This window comes from Camelus bactrianus, chromosome 19 (assembly GCF_048773025.1).
Source record: "Camelus bactrianus isolate YW-2024 breed Bactrian camel chromosome 19, ASM4877302v1, whole genome shotgun sequence".
NCBI classification, from domain to species: domain Eukaryota; kingdom Metazoa; phylum Chordata; class Mammalia; order Artiodactyla; family Camelidae; genus Camelus; species Camelus bactrianus.
In genome coordinates this window covers 14,664,903-14,685,127 of record NC_133557.1, presented here as the reverse complement: position 1 = coordinate 14,685,127, position 20,225 = coordinate 14,664,903, and the positions used below count along the sequence as shown (strand labels likewise).

General features: G+C 50.5%; 1 protein-coding gene across 1 annotated transcript in view; it reads right to left on the bottom strand.

Moving 5' to 3' along the window:
* Positions 1 to 7,107: 7,107 nt before the first annotated feature.
* CTNNBL1 (catenin beta like 1) overlaps positions 7,108 to 20,225 on the bottom strand; it is a 143,840-nt gene continuing 130,722 nt past the window's right edge. The window contains exons 14-16 of the mRNA XM_010960747.3: positions 18,212 to 18,349; positions 17,906 to 17,978; positions 7,108 to 7,297 (exon numbers count right to left, since the gene is read on the bottom strand). Coding sequence (XP_010959049.1) covers positions 7,209 to 7,297; positions 17,906 to 17,978; positions 18,212 to 18,349 — 300 coding nt within the window. The 3' untranslated portion in view covers positions 7,108 to 7,208. The remainder of the gene's footprint in view (positions 7,298 to 17,905; positions 17,979 to 18,211; positions 18,350 to 20,225) is intronic.

The following is a 20,225-nucleotide window of genomic DNA, read 5'->3' as shown; positions in this document are numbered from 1 at the left end:
CTGGAGACCTGGACTCTTACCTGGTTGTCACTAACTGATGGGGTGACTTGGATCCTAGTCCTCTTTGGGCCTCAGTGTTTTTATCTGCAAAATGGTATAATAATAGTCTCCATATCACAAGAATGTGGGGAAGACCCAAGGAGCCAGGCATGTAGTCAGTGCTGAATAACATTGCTGATGCTGTGGTGGTTTTGGAGGGCTGGATCTGCTGATCCTGTGTGATCTCAGGACAGCCACCTACTTTCTTGGGGCCTCTGTTTTCTCATTTGTAAAATTGACCCTAAGGTCCGCTTTCCCTAAGCTCTGTTGTTCCAGGAGTTCAGCAATGTTAATTACTGCTACCTCTGAGACCCACCTAATCTGCATGAGATGAGGAGACAGTAAAGTCCCTGCAACCAGGGGAGGGCAAAGGTGGGGGCAGGAATTCCGGTGCCCATTTCCCAAATAAAGCGAGGCCCCTGGATTTCAGTGCCAAGCTACATGTCCCTGCCCACTGCTGCCTCTTGCCTGTTCAAGTTGTAGGTCTGTTGCAAAGATGGACCAGACTCCCCTGGGCCCCAGGAAGGCCTGGGGAGAAGGGCCTGGGTCTGGATTCTCCAGGGAGTGGGGCTGCGTCAGCTAAGAGAGGAGGCAGGGCCTGAGGGTGGGTGGGCAGATTTATTGCAGCCATCCCTCTCCCCCTGCAGCGCCTGCTTCTAATGAAATTTTACGGCAGGTGGAAATGATACAACTCTGCCAGCCCTAAAAGCACTTCTATTTATTCATTAAAGATATTTATATACTGAGCAGCTCTCTCTGCTGGCCCCACCTGACTCCTGCTGGGCCTGTGAAGTTGCTCCCAGTCCTCAGAGCTGGGGGAAGGCTCCCTGGGGCAGGGGCCCCTCCCTGCAGAGTGACTGGTCGGTTCTGCCTCAGCACATCCCCAGTGCCCTTGTCTCTACCCACTACTTCCTCCTGGACCAAAGCACCAGTATCTCCTCTTCCTGGGTCTCCCGCTCCATCCTGGTCTCTGCAGTGTGTCCTCTACTTGAGCAGTCCCTTTTCAAAACCAGAGCAAATCCCTTCCCTGCTCAAAGCCCCTCCACAGTCCTCAAGGCCCTGCAAGACCTGGTCCCTGGCCACCTCTCTGGCCTTACTCCTCACCAGCCCCTGCCTCACACTTGGGTCCACAGTGGCTTCTTTGGGCTATTTTCTGGAGGCTGGTGGTGCTTTCTGTCTGTCTTGGGAACTTTGCACCTGTGCTTTTGCTTGGAACCAACCTCTTCCTTCAGCTCTTGGGCTACCCAGCTCCTTGGCATCATTCAGAGCTTAGCTCAAAGGCGTCTCATCAGAGAGGACTTCCCAGACCACCCAACCTCAGGGTGGCTCCCCTAGCACCTAGTCTCCATTGCTTTGCTCTGTGTTTGCTCCTTGATGATGCTGAGTTATCACTCTGTGTATTTGTTTACTTGTTTATTGTCCTTCAGTCTGTCCCATGAGGACATGAACTCTTGATGGTAGGGATGATGTTTGCTTTGTTCCTACACAGCTTGTGGTGGGTGTTCAGTAAATGATGGTGGGAGGACAGCTGAACACCTGGGTACCATGAGTTGGTCACAGGTGCAGGGCTCCCCAGGATGGTCCCTCAGAGACCCTCTCAGTCCCCACGTGAAGGGGAGCCAAGATTCCAAGAGTGCTCGTCTCACAGGGGCTGGGCTGGGGGCCCCTGGTCCTCTACCCTCCTGCTCCTGGGTGTTTCCTGGATGCACGGGCTTGCTGAGGCCCCAGGAGCTGGAGCCAGGCTGGAACCTTCCTCAGCTGTGGTCAGACTGTGGTCCTGGTTACTGTAGACCCACCCCTGGTGGCTTTTCCCCAGCTGATCTTTAGGGCTTTAGAGCAAAGACTCTTCCCAGGGGCTGTGGGAGGCCTCCTGCAGCCTTCCCACTGCCTTAGGAGCGGTGGCCTCACTCAGCTAATATTGATCTATGTGGTGCCTGGGCACTTTCTGGACGAGCCTGCGAGGCTGGATCTTGCTTGAGGGGTCAGAATCGAGGCTTCACCAACACCCAGTGGTACCTGTTTCCCCATCACTTGAGGACTGAACGAGCCTGGAAGAAGCGGAGACTTGAACTGGAACAAGCTGACTCTGGACCCACGTGGCCCCTGAGCTCCCATAAAGCCCAGGACATCAACACACAGGTGGTTCCGTCAGGTTCCGCCACAGCCAGGAGCTCATTCAGCCCCGGCCTTGCCAACCTCAGGGTAGCCGGGGCATCCAAAGAGGTAACTGAAAACCCCCAGGTCCCCAAAGGCCCCTTGCCTTGTTGTGGCCCCGTCCTTGTGCTGGTGCAGTTCCCTCTGCCTCGAATGACTTTCTTCCTCTTAGTTTTTAAGACTCACGGCCAGCCTAAGGCTCCTGTGAAAGTCACTCAGGACACAGTTATGGTGCCAGGGCCTGTCTCTCCCATCTCTCCCGCCAGGTTTGGGGGCCCCTCTCTGCCCCCTACCTCTACTGCAGCCCATAATCGCTCTCTTGTGACACTGTCTGGCTACTGTGGGGGAGTTCAAACTGCCTTTCAAGCTGGAGTGCATGGCCCAGTGCCCAGCATGGGGCCTGGCACAGAGCAGGTGCTCAGCAAACGTTTCCTGGGGATGACTGGGAGGAGACAGTGACATTAATGTGGGATGAGGAGCGCAGAGCAGGGAGGTGCTGGGAGAGGGGTTTGGGCTCCAGGGACGGCAGAGGCAGGGTGGACTCTGGTAGAAGGGTGAGGGCGGGAGGTAGGCAGGGATCCTCTCTCCAAGCGGGCATGAAGATGGCTCCTCCTCACTGCTGCAGAGGGAAAGGGCTCATGGCAGGTACAGGTGAACGTTACAGCTGTTGCTCTGTTGCTCTGTTGTGGCGGAGAGAGACACAGGTGAGAGACAGGGAGGGAGCAGGGGCCCTGCAGGGCCTCTAGGGGCTTCCATCATGAAGTCAAGCTGGCTGCTCCTCTGGGGCTGCCCCCACACTCCCCAGGCTTCTGCTTCCAGAGTGATAGAGTGGAGCCCCTTGTCTGCCACAGAGCTGGGGGGCAGTGTGGCTCTGGGGTCAAGAGTGTGGGCTTTGGAACCACTTTGCTTACGTTCCCCTCCCAGCCTTGTCACTTTGTAAGCCACAGAGGCTCTCAATCTGCTTTCCTCATTGGTAAAATGGGTCGATGATAAAAGTACCTACCCCTGGGGGGTATAGCTCAGTGGTAGAGCGAGCGCTTAGCAGGCACAATGTCCTAGGTTCAATCCCCAGTATCTCTGTTAAAAAAAAAGTACCTCCCCCTCACGAATGAGGGTTAAATGTGCTCACTGGAGTAAAGCTGACAGCAAGAGCCCAATGAGCATCAGCTAATATGGCACACACTGAATAAATCCATTCTTTTGAGACACTGAATGACTTCACTCACCGGAGAAATGCAAACAGACAACAAACTGTTCCCGAACAGAGAGGCAGAGACGAGGTCGGTGAACAGGGTCACAGAGGGTGTGGGGCGGCCCTCACCGACACCCTCGATGGAAGGAGGGCAACGTGACAATACCTACGCAGTGAAAAATGCACATTCTCTGACTTAGCAATTTGGCTTGGGAATTTAAGCTCACACATGTGTGAAATGACGTTCTATACAAGGATGTTCACTGCAGCACTGTAATAGTCAAAGATCGAAGACAACCTAAATGTCCATTAACGCGATTAACTAAATTATGGTACAGCTCTGCAATGGAGCTTGGCTATTAAAGGGGTGGGGAACCCTGAGTTTGGTGGATGTAGAGTGAAAAGCAAGGTGCAGAATAGAATATGCCACCATTTGTGTTAACTCTATTTTCATTCACTTGAAAACACCTAAGACCACCTCTGAAAGGCTATTCCAGCTCATTAGCAGTGGCTGCTCCTGGGGAGGGGCCGGGGAGGCGGGAGACGCAGCTGGCAGGGAGATTTATGCACTGTATCCCCTTATGTACCTTCTGAAGTTTATGCCAAGGGCGTGTGTTACCTCATCAAGGAGAGGTGACTGGAGGAGTGCTTGCCATTTTCTCGGCACAGATAACGAAGGCCCACTGCTGTGATACCAACCACTTTCCATGTGCACTAAGGAGCAAGACAGATTGAAAAATGTGGCCCTGCTTTTACCTCCACTGTGGGGTAAGAAAATCTAATCAAGAAGTTTTTGCCTTTAGGAAAGCAAGTCTCGTCTCTCTGTTGACACTGAATTGACGCTCTTGGTAATGGCAGAAGATGCCACCTGGGCACTGGTGCTGCTGTGAGGGGTGACTGAAGGATGCCTTCCAGCTTCCCTGACAACGCATTTCCCCTAGATAAAAAAGGAATGCAGCCTGCATGCAAATATCTCTAAATTAGACGTGGCCCATCTTGCCTCCTGCCGCTGAATTCAGGCGTGCCGACCAACACAAACATAGCAGCGAGCTGCGAAGGGAGAGGAAAATGAAATCCTCACTTCCCTTATGAAGACATTCTGCCTAATATTGTTTAAAGGCTATTTTATTGCCACGTTTAGATAGGAGAAGGAATATTGCCCCTCTGGGATGCGATGTCCTGGACTCAGCTATGGGCACGAGGATACACACAAAGGGGCTCTGTTTGAAGGGGAGAGCTTGTGAACCCCAAGAGTGGCAGACACAGAAGTCGAGTTCTGAACCACAGGGCAAAGGGGGCCTTTACTGAAGCCCAAGAAATTCTCCCAGAGGAGTGGGGCCGCTCAGAGAGGCAGTCTCAGCCATGAGCAGACACAAAAGGTAGGACACACCCCAGGAGTCTAAGGGTGAGCAAGGCTAGTGATGAGGATCTTCCCCTTGTTCTTAAAGCCTTTCTCAGCCTTGCATGGCGCTCTGTAAAACGGGCCAAGGTTAAGATTTTTCCTCATCCCGTCTCCTTGGTTCCCAAACCCCTGGAACTGTACACTGCTTCTGAATCCTAAAGGATTACCTTCCCCTCAGGCCCTCCCATCCCAAAATCAATGGAAAAGGGGACCACTTCCTCATTTGAAGGTGAAGGTGTGAATTCAAACTTCCTTTTAGCACAGGAACTTTACAGAAAAAGAAAACCTTAGAAAGCAGCCCAACATCAGAAGCAGAGCAGAGTGGGGTGACTGTTGCTGAGGGCGTGAGTGGCCTGGAGTCCTGACCACCTTCTCTTCTATGTTGGCCTTTGATGCACTTGTGGGAAGCCTGGGGCTTCGGTAGAACACAGCTGGGAAACTGCTGAATGGAACTTCTCTGGACAGATCATCAGGTGATAGCAGTTGCTTCTAAGGACAGGGAGGCCTGGAGCGGGGGAGATGGGAGGGGAGACTCCTCACTGTATACCTTTTGTTAAATTTTGAACTCTGTACCGTGTACAAGCATTACCTAGTTAAAAACAAAACTTAAAAAGAAAATAAAGCTGAAGGACTAATGATATCTAAAGCATGAAAAAAGTAGTTCAAAAGTCTAAGATTCTATGGGTTGCATCTGGACATGCTTTATTCTTTGTGAATTCATTAAATCCCACATGGACAGTGGAACAGATCGAAGCAGACTGTGGCAGTCAGTGATCCGTGATTGTCTCCTGGACAGAGGCAGCTCGGGGGAGGGCAGAGCATGGGCTGTGGAGTCCGACAGACCTCGCTTTGAAAGCTGGCTCTGTGCTTACTGGTCAAGGGCCTTACACAAGTTACTTACCCTCTGGGAACCTCAGTCTTGGCTTCGGAAAACTGGGGATAACGATGCCGGCAAGGCTGCTGTGCAGGTTAGAAAGAACGGATGTAAATCGAGTAGCACATAGCAGGTGTTTGATACATGGCAGCTATTATCATTGCAGAAAAGTGAAATAAAAAGAACCAAATCCAAAATGTGACCGTACGGCAACTCTAAGTCTGTAACAGGCCCTGCAACACGCTCTGGCCACCTCTCTGCTGGAACGCTTACCTCCTGGTGGTGACTGGCACACGGCCCATCTTCCCACCAGGCAGGAGGTGAGCAGCAGGAGGGCAGGGCCTGTCTCACTGTTCTATCACCAGCCCAATCCAGGCGCGATACAGGTGCCATCTTATTCAGAGTCCTTTGGGGGACTGCCTGGGATAGCAAACAGGTTTCACTGGCAAGTCAATTCTGGCCAGATGGTAGTGGCTGCCGGAGGAGCACTGCCCCTTGGGGCTCCCTGAGCAGCGAGAGCTGCTCTGACTGAATGGTGGCCACAGGCACAACGCAGGGCGTGTGGCGTCCCCTGCAGCCTATTCGCTGACCCTGGGCTAAACAGTTCATTCTAAATTGGTTCTTCCACTCCTCACTCATGAGGACCCTGTTCTGTGTGATGGATTAAGATCAGGCTAAAGGATGCCGACTTCTGTAAGGGAGGAGACCAACCTTCTCACAGTCCCTGTGAAATGGGTGCAACTTGCAATTTTGAAGCCACAGACTTATGACGGAAAGACAAATCACCAAAGGGGTATTACTATCCACACTTTGCAGATGAAGGAGTGGGATTCAGGAAGGTAAAGGCACTTACTCAAACTGCCACAGCTGGTAGACGATGTGGCCGGGATCTGGACCCAAGGCCTGCCCACTCTAAAGTGGTAGCTCGCTCTCATTCTGATGCTTGGAACCACCTGGAAGCTTAGAACAAGTAAGTACCAGCACCCGGGCCGCACGAGAGACTCCAATTTCATTGTTCTGGGGCGAGGCCCAGCACTGATACATACTTTTAAGTCCCCCTCCCAGTCAGAGTGATTCTGATGTGTGACTGGGGTTCAGACTGCGGCTCTGAGGACCACACACTCTGGCCGGCCTTGCAGCACCATGGAGGCCCTTCCCAGGATGCTTCTGCACAAGCGATGTGCCTCGTGTTACACACCCGGGCTCTCTGTCAGGGCTGGAAGCCCCAGAGGGGTGCCTAGTCCATGCCCTTCCCTCCCCAGCTGCAGATGGGCAGCCTCGCCACAGTCCCTGGGGCAGCCACAGTGGCCACTTTATCCCTGATCTGCTCTCTGAGCCTCAGTTTGCTCACTGAAAGGGTGAGGCCAACCGCTACCCTTCCTCAGATGTGTCCTGTGACAGCTGCCAGGAGGAGGTTAGAGGGTACAAAGAATGCCAGCCCAGGAATACCAAAACTAGCTTTAATTTGTCCAAAAGTCACACTGAGCTGTGTAAAAACTGCTTCTGGGGGAGGCCCAGAGAGTCCATGCCGCCCAGGGCCAGGGCCCCTAGAAGCTCTCCAGCAGGCCCAGGACGCGCTTCTGCTCGCTCTCCCGGAACTCCGGGCTCCGGCCGTCCCCGATGTTCTCTGCGTACTCTGGGGAGACAAAGGCAGCGTCAGGCGCGGGTTGGAGGTGTGGGGTCACTTCATATCCCTCCCCGAGCCCCAGCTCCAAGGGGGTGCGTGCTGTCTGGTGCCTCCAGCAGCGCCTGTGGTGGCAGCTGTGGCCAAACTCCCTGGTCCTGCATTCGAGGCCCTCCCCTCTCCTTGCTCACAGTCCTCTCCGAGCGCGGCCTTTACTCACTCAACACACACAGTGGCTGCACACGGGTGGGCACTGTTCCAGACCGGTGGTTCTCAGCGCGTGGACCCCAACCAGCAGCACCAACACCGCACAGGAACTTCTCAGAAATGCAGATCTGGGGCCTATTCAGACCTACTTTTTAGGGAACTCTGAGGATGGGGCCCAGCAGTCTGTCTGAACAAGTCTTCCAGGTGGTGCTGATGCTGCTCACGCCTGAGAACCACTGTTTGAGGCAATGGGGATAAAGCTGCGATCAAAAGAGATGAAAATCTCTGCACTTGTCGATGGAGCCTACTTTCTAGTAGGGGAGACAAACCAGAAAGTAAAGGAAATACATAGGGTTGCTATAAGAAGGCCTCACAGAGACGGGAGGGGGGGATTTGACTAAAGGCTTCAATCACGTGTGTGTGGGACTATCTGGGAATGAGTGGCAGAGGGACAAGCAGGGCAGGGGCTGGGGAGGGGAGCGTGCCTGGTCCCTTCAAGGGTGGGCAAGGAGGTCGGTGTGGCCAGGGCTCACAGCCAGGGGAGGGGGCGGGGTGCAGGTTGTGTGGGGCCACCATAAGACCTGAGCTTTTCCCCTGAGATGGGAAGCTGCAAGAGAGTTTTAAGCAGATGAGTGACATGATTTGACTTTTTAACCAGCTCACTCAAGCTGTTGTGTGGAAGATACCCTGGTGGGGGCAAGAGCAGAAAGAAGGAGTTGTGATTGAATGATGGCTTGGACCAAGGAGGTCATAGTTGAGGTGAGAAGTCTTCAGATTGTAAATATATTCTGAAGGTGGCTCCAGCAGGATTTACTATTAGACTGGAAATGGGATGTGAGAGAAAGAGACACTGAAGTCACCAAGAAATAAGACAGAAAAGTGGAGAAGGTGACAGTGAGCCCAGAATTCCTCCAGGGAACTAGGGGAACAGCTGTCTGCACCACCACAGAGAGGTACAGGGGTACAGTCCACTGACGTGAGAGTCAAACAGCTGGGCGTTTTCGGGAAAAAGGAGGAAGAAAGAATGGTCTAGACACGCCGAGGAGGAGCATGGAAGACCCTCCACTGTCTCCAGTGGACAAAGGCGTGTGGGAGAAAACAGGCACCACTTGAGAGGGCCAACCCCAGGGAGAGGCACTTTCCGTTGGAGCAGGAAGACAAAGGAAACACACCTAAGAGGATGGGGATACAGGAGATGATGCTGACGACAGAAGATTTCTAGAGGACATAATCAAAGAGCTTTAAGGTGGGTAACTGTATGGTCCAGTTTACCTGGTTATCCCAGCACAATACTTAATAATCCTCTACTTTATTCCCCAAACTGTCCTGGTCCCCCTAGATTATGTGGTCACCTGGTTTTAGGAGGTGAGGAGGGGTGGGATATGGCACAGAAATGATGTGTAGAGTTTAGAGAGTGCAGGGCCTGAGTGGTGAGCAGGGGCCCTGGGCTTCCTGTGGTGACTTCCAGGAGCAGGGAGACAGAGCTTGGTGGAGGGGGAGGGAGGACGGTGATCCAACTCCGCTGCCAGCTGACTGCGCCCTGCCCTCGCCCTTGGAGGGGAGATGGTGCAACACTGTGGGCTGTGTTTGGATCCTGCCTCTAATTCACAATCCTAAGTGGCCTTGCAAAATCTCCTCCTCTGAAAATGTACATAAAGAACCTAGTAAATAACGGATGTTCAAGAAACGCTAGTTCCCTCCCTGAGCCTGCTTTGCTCAGGCCAACAATGCCACTCAGAGAAATCCCACACATCCTTCAAGGACCATCTCAAAAGGCAACTTCTCTGTGAAGCCCTGCCTAGTCACCTCTCAATCCTGCTCCTGTCCTCAGGCCCCTCGTCTCCATCACAGGCCTGACTTCTAGGTCATCCTCTCCTTGTCCCCTCTCTCCCTCTAGACTGAGAGCCTCATGAAGGTAGGGGCCTTTGCCTTACTTTCAGCTAAATTCCCAGCAGAGCCTGGCTGAGAGCCAACTAGCTGTTTGGTGCAATGAATAAGCCCTCAGAGCAGTTATGAGATTGACTGCGAGCACACCTGCCCCCTGCTCCCTGACTGGGGTGGCCTGAGACGGAACAATAGAAGACTCTCCTGCAAGAGGCGTCTGCCTAATAAAACATCTGCTGATTCAAATCAGACAGAGACTGGGGAAGGAGGAGAAAGTGTGCAAACCCTCCCCTACCTCCCACCGCCACCATGCTGGGGAAATAAGCTTGCTCCGGCCGCTTCTTCATTTTCCCTCTGTCCTCTATATTACTTTGGACATGTGCCGGAAAACAGGATTTGGGATTCACACATGTGCCAGCTGTGTGTCTCCCCCCGGAAATCATCCTTTTCTGTTAGGTCCATCCATCACCTCCAACAGCAAATGGCAGTGACTCCTTCTATTAAGGCTCCTTAAAGGGACGGCTAGGGTGCTGGGAGAACAGGAACTGGGCTACCAAAGAAGGCTATGGGCTGTACGTTAAGTGGCATCTCTCACTCACGTGAGAATGATCTAGTCGCTGTCCCAGGAGAGACCGTTATAGCATTCAATACCCTCAGAGGCATGGTCTGAAAGCAAGAGTCTTAATGGATTGAACTAACACTTTGCTCTCCTCGTGTATTCTCAGACCTAGGAGAGAGGGACGTGGAGGAACGTTTGATCCTTTGGCGCAGTAATTTTCCAAGGAAAGCCAGCTTCCCTAGAGGGACCTAATCTCTTTCTAGGGATGTGCAAAGTAGAGGAACAGAGTCTGGATCAGTCCTCTAGCTGAATCAGCCCTACCGAGGCCTTAGGAAAACACACGCCACCATTGAACACAGAGCACCCGTCCGATGGACGGGTCTCCTCTTGTCTGTGTGCGGGGAAGGACGAAACAGTCAGATGCCTGTTCTCTGGGAACGGGCTATGAAGGAACTGGGCACAATCTAGAAGAGGGGCTGTCTTGCACACAGCGGCATGGGAACTCACATGTAGTGAACACTGGTCATGTGCAGGCATTTACATCTGTTGTCCCACTTAATTTCTGCAGCAATCCTATAAGGCAAAGAGCACCATCTCTGTTTACAGATGGGGAAACTGCAGCTGATTAGAGAACTGAAGCCACTTGCCCCAGTCTATAATGGTTCAGGAGCTGAGATTCAAACCAAGAACCTGTGTGAGAAGTGAAAATGGCACCTCAAAATCCATGGGGAGGTGGGGGAGCTGGTTCCCAAAGTGGCGCATTCTTACCTGAGCAGTATTGCACCCTGCCTCTTCCCCATCCTTCAGGAGAAAAACCTCCACAGCAGCCCAGCCTTGGCAGGGCATCTGGCTACAATGTCCTCATAAAAGGTAAAGCTCTGGAGGGACTGTCTTGTGGGAAAGGGGCCTCAGTGGCCAGAACAGATGTGGAGTGGGTTGCTGGGGCCACGCTCTCTCATGCTCTCTCATGCCACCAAATGTCAGAGCTGCCAGGTTCTCAGGAACGTACCAGCCAGGGTCCCACAGTGAGCCAGGCGCAGGGCCAGGCACAGGACCAGACCTGATGAGCCCTGGTGCTCTCCTACTGCCCCAGCAGCTGGCACCAACGGTGCACCTCGCCGCACATCCTCCACCCCTTACCCCAACTCATTCTTTGTTTCCAGAGTAGAATCCTATTTGCAGCAAACCTTGGTGGTGCCAGCTACTTCTGGTTATTACAGCTGCTACAGCAGTTTATAAATATTGAACAGGTTCCTCTCAGAGGTCTTAGGAAAGAGTTCTCTTTGTGTGTGTGTGTGTGTGTGTGTGTGTGCGCGCGCGCGCTAGATGAAGGGAGAACTTTGGGGTTGGGGATAGAGGAAGAGGGGGAGTCGGGCTGGAGAGTGAGAAAGGTGGTGTGTACATCAACTCCCTTCTCTACTTCCCTAGCATTTTCAAATGCTCTTATAATAAAGGCTTTGATGGAGCTCAAAAACAGGCAGCAGTGCTGAACGCATAAATATTAAAGCAAACTTTAGACAGCAGGTTTACGATTCAGACATGGAATACAAGCTGTTCTGTTTATGTTAAGAGGGAGAGGGAGGGGGCACCCGGGCTGGCATTTGAGGAAGAACTGTCTTCCAGGACAGAGACATGGACCAGTACTCACAAGCCTGGTTCAATCCCTGGACCTTAAACGCTTACCCTTTAAAAAGTGCAGGAGGAAGTGGGAACAGGAAAAAGAGGGATGCCAGTATTTTTAAGCTGAAAACACTCAAAGACATATAAGTGATCACAAAATACAAGCTGGGAAAGTAAAATCCATGAGGTCTAACAGAGATTCCTCAATGACAGCAATGGGCGTGGAAGGTCTAACGTCACACTGCTCGGGAAGGAGAACGTGCTGGGTCTGCTGTGAGGGAGTAAGTTTCATCAGGGTGTCATTAAAATGAAACCCACTTAAAGGAGAAGGGAAGGAAACCGACCCTTTGGATGCTGGCAGGGTCACATTCCCATAGCCCACTTTCCTAGAGACATTTTAGCTGGTTGGAAAAGCACCCCCGCCCCCCAACCAAGCCCTGAGGAGGGTGATCTGGGTGCTGGTACAGGCTCTCCTGCCTGCATCTGAGTCCCGGCTGCTGCCAGCTCTGGTGAAAGGATTAGGCCAAGGAAGCGAAGGAACTGTATTTACTGAGTAAGTGTTCTGTCCCGGGCCCCCAAATGCATCTCAACCTCAGCCTTCCTTGGGGTAGTATTCCCTTTCGGTTTGTTTTTTACAGAGTTGAGGAAACCATGGCTCAAACATGTTATCTACTAACTTTTACCCCAAGTTACAAGGAGCCGGAATTCCTGCTGGTCTGTGCTTCTCTGTTTTACTTATTCCTGGGTTAGCTCGGACACGAATCACAACACTGGAGGTAGCTTACGCTCTGAGGCACCCATTATGTGCCAACAGGTAAGCACTTTACCTCTAGCATCTCATCTAATCTTCACAGCAACCTTTTGAGGCAGGTTACCCCCATCTTACAGACATGGGGACTGTGGCTTAGAGACAGGGTAGGCAGTTGCCTAAGGTTAACGCCCAGGCCTCTCTCCAGGATCCTTTCCTGCCTCTGAAAACCCTAGAGGCCACAGTAGCCACACCCTATGTATCAACATGTCATCAAAAGATAAATCCTATCAGCTTCTACAGCTTTAATATTACAGAGGCAAAGAGTTACCAAGAGCCCCAAATCAATATGGAAATACATGTTTATGAGCTTCTAAGAAAAGACTCCAAGCCATAAAGAACACAAGCAAATCAAAGGGCCAGGAGCCAGTTTCTGAAAGCATTTTGAAGTCTTTGGCTCAGTCTTTTCACCACCAGTGAAAGAGTTTTGAGTCAGCCAACCTCTAAGCTTTCCTCTGCCAAACAGCCCAGCAACACCCGATCTTGCAATAAATTTCACCAGTGCCTAAAACATTTAAGAGACTCACCAGAGGCTTCCATGCTAACCCTTGGCACAAATATTTTACTAAGAAGTATTCCCAGGTCACAGCTCCTACTCCACGTCCAAGGAGAGGACGACTCAATGTACAGGTGCATCTGTCTGTGCAGGTCTTTCACATTCACAGGGACAGAATGCACAAGGGCGGTTGCCAGGGGCTTGGGGAGGAGGAGGGTGGGGAGTAAGTGTTTAATGGGTACAGAGATTCAGTTTTGTAAGACGAAAATAAATTCTGTGGACAGATGGTGGTGATGGTTAAAATGGTAACTCCTATGTATATTTTATCAAAATTAAACAAAAAAGGCAAACACCTCCTCTGTGCAGCTTCCCTGGATCGTCAAGCTCCTTTTAGTCTCCAGGAGAACTAACCGTGCTTCTTGAGTCCCACTCCAGTCGTAGCACTGACCTCAGTCTGCTTTGTGTTGTGGTTATTTATCTCACCTGTGATGGGAACGTATTCCCCTTGGGACAGGGACTCCTAAGTGTCTCAGTCATCTCAGGAGTTCACCTAGTGCCCTGTGACGCCAGGGTGCTTTGTAAAGGAAGACGCCCTGAATTTTCTTTCTTAAAATGCCACAGGAGTGTATCAGCCAATTGGCACAGTTAGACCTTTTCTTTTTGCCAGATGGAAGGCCGACTGCGTATAGGTCTGAGTCTGGATCCAGTCTGCAATGTTAAAAGTGACTCGGGTAACATCCCCTTAACCTCCATGAGTCTCGGTTACCTTGTAAGCAAAATGGAGACTGTAACTCTGCTTTTAGGGCCTTTGTGAGAAACAGACTATACATGAAAAGCCTGGCACAGAAGTGGCTTGGGAGTGACCACTCTACCTACTGTGGCCCCAGATTTCTGGAACAGTACAAAGAAGCCTGAAGCAGCACCCCAGTATGCACCCCCAAAAAGCATTAGCTGAGCCCCTTCTCCACGCCACTTGTGGGCCGGACACCGGAAGACAAAAGGCGGGACGGCTGTCAGTGCGCCTGCGGAGCATGTGGTCTGATCCGTCCTTCTCTGCCATAGAGACCGTCACCCCCTAGGTGGGCACCACAGGCCTCAGGCCAGAGCTGCCGCCAGTTCCAGGGAAGGCTGGACTTTGGGAACACCGAGTAAGCAGTCTGCAGAAAGAGGGACTTTAATGAGCCATCAATTATTCCCAGCTCTCTTGGCACCCCCACAGAAGAGGAGGAAAGAAAATTGTGAGAAAGGGACCGAAATATAATGGGAAGAGTCCCCTGCTGGGCTTGCCTCATCAGCGTTTTCCTGAGACCTCAAGGGATACATCAGCTGTCATCCTGCCAGCAAAACTTAGGAAATATGTAGGCCATAAAATCAAAGAAAAAAGCTTGCATCTAATTAGTATGTTAAAAAAAAAAAAAAAAAAAGGAAGCAACCCAAACTGAAAAACAAAATTAAAATCAAAGAGGACAGACTGATGAGCTGGTTTCCTTTATGAGGCTTTGTTTCTTCACGCATTTTGATAGAATGAAGGGTGGAGGAAGGAGGGGAAGGGACTGAAGGCTTTTAAGGGGTGGGCCTGAGCAGAGCTCAGCTGCCACCCTCATCCAGCCCCCCAAAGAAGCCTCACCACAGCACTGCCCTGAGGGTGCTCCCTGCACCACGTCCCGGGGCTGCTGAGAGACAGGTCTGTGGCACACACCCACCAGCCGACACAGGCAGACGTGTGAGCCGCGGCGGCAGAGGCATGCTGGCGAAAGGGGGGGGGGGGTCGAGAACCCTTTATTATATAAACTTAACCTCCCATTGATTTTTTTCTTCTTTTTTAGTGGTCAGAGTCCTGTGAGGGTTTCTTTGACCTGGGCAACGGCATCTAATTCCCTGGCTTTAAATATCACCTCTATACTAATGACTTCAAACTGTCCAAACTAGCACCTCTCCAGCCGTCATGAGAACGTCTACTGTCTGCTGGCCAACAAAGGGATGTGGGTACCACCTGTACCCCTAAACTCACCCTGTACCGAACAGAACACAAGAGCCTCGCCCAGCAATACTCCCAACCCCATCCAATGCTCCAGCCTCCCCACTCCTGCTTGGCCTCCACTGACATGGTTGAGTTCTATGAAGGCCACTGATGTCCTGTTGTCCTGTCCTGCCTTGGGCCTCTGCTCCCCCTGCCTGGGATGCGCCTTTCCCTCTGGGACACCATGCCCAGTCCTGGGAGGAGCCTCTCCCTGCTGTGGGACTCCTTGGCATGGCCTGTGCCTCTGTTACCGCCACCTTATCACTCCCTTAACATTCTGTTCACAACTTTAACGCAGCACTTATCACATTATAATTAGCTCCGAGCATCTCTCCCCACTAGACTGCGAGCCCTCAGGGGTGGGGATCGTGCTTACTCCTATTCTCCCTTGTACCTCTAGTGCTGGATACAGAGCCCGGCAGCCAGCACTGCTAGCTGAGTCGCTGCATTTCACTTAGCTTGAATTATAGTTGGTCATTTCTACATCTATGTCCCCCAGGAGACTCCATGAGGGCAGGTGCTATGTGACACCTTAGTAGACAGTGTGTAGCGCTGTGCCCAGCCCTGAGGAGAGTCTCAGTAAACATGTGCCAATTTAAATTCACACAAGGGCAGGGTTTAATTCAACAATGTTCACATATTCACCGGGTACCCATTATGTGCCTGGCATTGTTCTAGGTGCTGAGGAGACATGAGGAACAAGCCAGACAACGTCCCTACATCATGGTGCTTACATTTTAATGTATGAGACACATAAAACAAGTAAACAAAGACATAAATAAAAATAATTACAGACTGTGATAAGGGCTAAGAAGGAAATAAACTTGGTGCTATGATGGGAAATAACAGATGGAGAGAAGTGGATGGATTCAAGATTGAGACTGGAGGCAGCAGAAACGGCAGATTCACTAGTGAATTGGCTGGGAAGGGTGATGGAGAGAGAGCTGAAGGGCTGGACTTAGGTCTGGAGATATGGGTCTGAGAGTCTAGACAGAGGTGGGGAAGAGGAACAGGAGTTGTGGGGATGAATGCAGCACCTGCAGGCTGCTCACTGGCTCGCTCACCTGTTCATCCACCCAGACACTCAATCAACAAATATTTGGTACCCAGGATGTGCCCAGCACTTTTATAGGCACTTGGGGGAATAAATGAGGATCTGAGGGAGACAGGCTGGCTCACAACAACTGAAAATTCTGAATAACCTAAAGTGTATGTGTCTGGGTTTCTGGAAACAACAACAACAAAACCAACCACCTACTACATGTTAGCACCTGTTAAAAACACTTTTCCTTTCTCAGAAGATCACTGTTTTGATTACAGGGATGGAGGTGCAGGGAGAAGCCTAAATGCAAGAGAGTAGGGCTGAGAGTAGTAAAAAGTTCTAATTGAACATGTGGGCATTAAAAGTAAATGCCACTTAAAGGCTGGGGTTGCAAATCACCACAGCTACACCTTAGGGAGGAGGTGGCATGACACTCTGAGCAGTAATTCATGTGAGTGTGACACTGAGAACAAGAAGGGAGCACCCAGGATGCTGCTATGGAAGATGCTGGGTGAGGCTCAGGAGCGGGTTCCCCTGAGGCTGCTCTCTGAGGGAGAAGACCATAGATTCCAATGCCTCAAATGCTCCATCTGCAAAATGAGTCTAGTGAATTTACCCTCCCCACCTGCCTGGAAGGGCTATCCTGGGCATGTGATTTCCAGTCCTATGTTTCACTCACACTGCTCCTTTGTTTTGGAATGTTCTTGTCCCAGCCTCTAAGACACAGCTCAGTGTTACTACTCCCACAAGGCCTCCCCAGGACCCCACTTATAATACGATGATGATAATTATCATCACAGTATTTTACAATGCTCATAGTAGCTAACATTTACTGAGAACTTACAAAGAGTCAGACATTTTCCACGTATCATCTCATTTAATCCTTTCACTCATTCCATGAAATCCCAGATGGTACCCTGTCCCAGGTAACACAGTAAATAGCAAAGCCAGGATTCAGTTCCAGGGGCCAGATCCCAGGGCCCAAGGCTCTTCACTTCTCTTCACTTTATTATACATATCATTTATCTCCCTATTTCATGTCCCACCTGTAATGGGAGTTATAAGCCACTTACAGGCAAATCCTTTGAATAAATCTAGCCTAATCCGTCACCTTAGAAAACTGGCAGAACAAGGGTCAGAGAAAGAAATGATCTGCCTGCAGTCATGTCCATCACGAGTCTCTCTGAACCCTGGAGTTATCAGTACCATAAAGTCCAACATGGGCCTCTCTACCCGCCACATATGTGAAATCTGTGCGAAGTGGCTCGAGGGTGGGGCTGCATCAGAGCTGACTGAGAGCTTGCTAACCGACTGGAGGCCTCTTGGGAACCACTCCAGCTGAGTCAGGTCCAACCAAAGATGCAACAGTGTTTGAGGGACTCCCTGGGGTAGGTGAAGGAAACTCACTACAGCACTTTAGGTGTGCTGGGCACTACACTGGATGCCGTCATACAGCATCACATGAATCTTTGTAAAATTTCAAGATTATGCTCACACTGCTGGGGGAAGGCAGAGCTGGCACTGGAAAGCGGGCATGCTCTTTTTACTACACCACACTGCCTCAAATTCACCTTCTTCTGCCTTGCGTAATTCCAGGTAGTTCCTGTTACTTCCTGGTTTTTTCCCCTAAGAAAGAAATTTCCTTCTACTACATGTAGTTTAGAACTGGATTTTTGTTTGTTTCTTGTTTGGTAGTTCTTTTTGTTTTGTTTTTTCTTAAAATTTTAACAAATATTTCCCCTCTCTAGTGCTTCTTGTTACGTGTTTTCAAAATTCAGGAACTGGAGGGTCAGAGGCAGAGAATAACTATGTTAGTCTTCGGCATTCTGACAAAGATGACCTGGACACACAGTGAACTGGACAACACACTTCAGCCTGCAGCGCAGAGGATGCTACACACCAAATTCTGGGGATATTGATAGAGACAGAAAGTAAGCATCATCTAATCCCCTGGAGCCCCAGACACAAGCAACATCCAACTCACCCTTGATGATGTGCCTGACAATCTTGATTGAGCTTCCTCGCATATTTAGGATTTGGTGAACCCTCTGGCGAATCTAATAAGGGAAAGAGTGGGGAGAGAAAGAAAAAAACATCATTTGTCCTGGGAGACAGCAGAATATACTGTATTGAAAGTATTCACCTCACCCCCATCCCTGAAAAAGCAGACCTGTGTAGAGTGAAGGAATTCAAGGAGAGTGTGACTCACTTCTTTCTCTGAGAGCCTCTGTGGGGATGGACAGGCCCAGCTGGAGGCAGCCCCCTCCTACCTGGGGCAGCCCGCTCCTACCTGGGGCACGTTGGCATTGCAGATCTCTGCCATGATGTAGCAGATGTGCTGGAGAACAAACAGCCCCGCATCCAAGCGCCGGAGGTAGAACTCATCCTCGATGTCATTGTCGATGATTTCTCCACGCCGGACCATGTCCTAGAAATGAATGAACATTTGGGAATGAAAGTTGGACAGTGAGTGGAGGAGGAAAGAATAGGTTTCTAGTCCACCCGTAATACACAAAAGAATAGCAGCTACAACAAAAACAACGAAAGAAAAACCACTCCGCCTTGATCTGCCTCCTGCTTCTCCCACCATTCTAAAATACCTTTCTTATGTTCTGTCAATGGACGAGAGGCCCAGGAAGTCAAGATTAAAGCCCATTTTCTTCTATATGATGAGTCAAGGCCAACATGGTCTCATCCACATATTCACACTGAAAAAATAAGAGTTGATGGGGACACAAATCTAAGCTATTTATCTGCTTCTTCTATGCATTCTTTCCTCTACGGTTCCTGCCTCCACAAATAACCTCTCTACAAGATATACTTAATTCTCTTCCCCTTCCAAATCAAGCTATACGCAGGGAAAAGAGGCACCCTTTCTCCACAATTCTGTCTTGGTACCTGGTGATGACACAGGTACCCACTCCATGTGTCACTTTCAGCTTACATTTTGTCAGATGCAAAATGCTGCCAACCTTTCCATTTCATTCCACAAGTTCAACACTTCCTCAAGGCCAAAGCCCTAATGAGTGACAGAAGTCTCTTTCTTAAACCTGTGTAACCCCAGACCCATCAGAATAGACGACTGTCCCCATATCTATTCCTCTCTAGCAGATTCTTTTTTTTTAAACAGCTTTATTGAGATACAATTCACATACAATTCTCTCATTTAAAGTGTACGACTTAGCAGCTTTTAGTATAGTCAGAGCTGTGCAGCCATCATCACAATCACTGTAGACCATTTGCATCCCCTCCACTCTCATAGCCCCCATCCAGTGGATTATTACCACCTCTGCCAAGAGAACCCTCTCCCCATCTCGGGGCCTTTACTGCCTTCTTCCTGGGGGTTCTGGGGTGTCTCTCAAGCCGAACCCCATTTTCAAGCTACCTCTCCCACAAAGCATTCCCTGATTATTCAAGGCTAACAACTCCTCCTTTCCAAAATTCCTGAGAGCACCCTCGACAGGCCACTCCATGACACGTCCTCTCCTTGCACGTCACATTTACACTGATTTCAGTCATCATCAGCTCCTCCCGTTTCTATCACTCCCTTTATTTCACGAGGGTGGGTTGTGAGCTCTGTGAAAGTGGGGACTGAATTTTGTCTTCACATCCTCAGCGCAGTAAATATCCACGCAGTAAATGAAAGAAAAGAGACATCTCTGTTTTAGGCTGTCAGCTCTCAGGAGTCAGAACTGGGTGAGGGACTCACTCTGCATGACTAGCAGGCTGGTCTAAGGCGACAGGTGCTTGAATACATGCTTTTGACGACAACAATCCATTTCTTAATTCTGTCAGTGGTTTTATGGCCATGGTTCCCTCTGATGACTCAGATTCCTGTCACTGACAGAAGCCCTTGGGACCCTGCTTTCCACCCTCCCAAACTCGGAGGAGCAATCATCAATCTCCAAGCAGGATCCTTCAGAGACTATTTAGATGCAGATAATGCGCTTCTTTATTTGCCCAGGAGGCCAGCCTGTAGCAACACGAGGCTACTTTTCATTTCGCTCCTAAAGGCCTCTGTCTGTGAGGCAAAAGAGGGCTCCAGACTTGCCGGGCCCTGCACTGCCTGGCAACTCACCCGCACTAATTCGTAGCTTTATTTAGTAGCAAATTCCTTGGTAACCTGGTAATGGTGTTAATGTTCACGAGGTAGTCATGGAGCACTGGCCTGATGTCCAAGGAGTTTAAATACAGAAGGGCCTCTTTAGTTTCTCATTTACTCATAATCATAACTTCCTACTCCAGAACTCCTAAGAGTTCGGCAGCTGGGGGCACAGGAAGGAAAATTACTCTTGACTTCTACT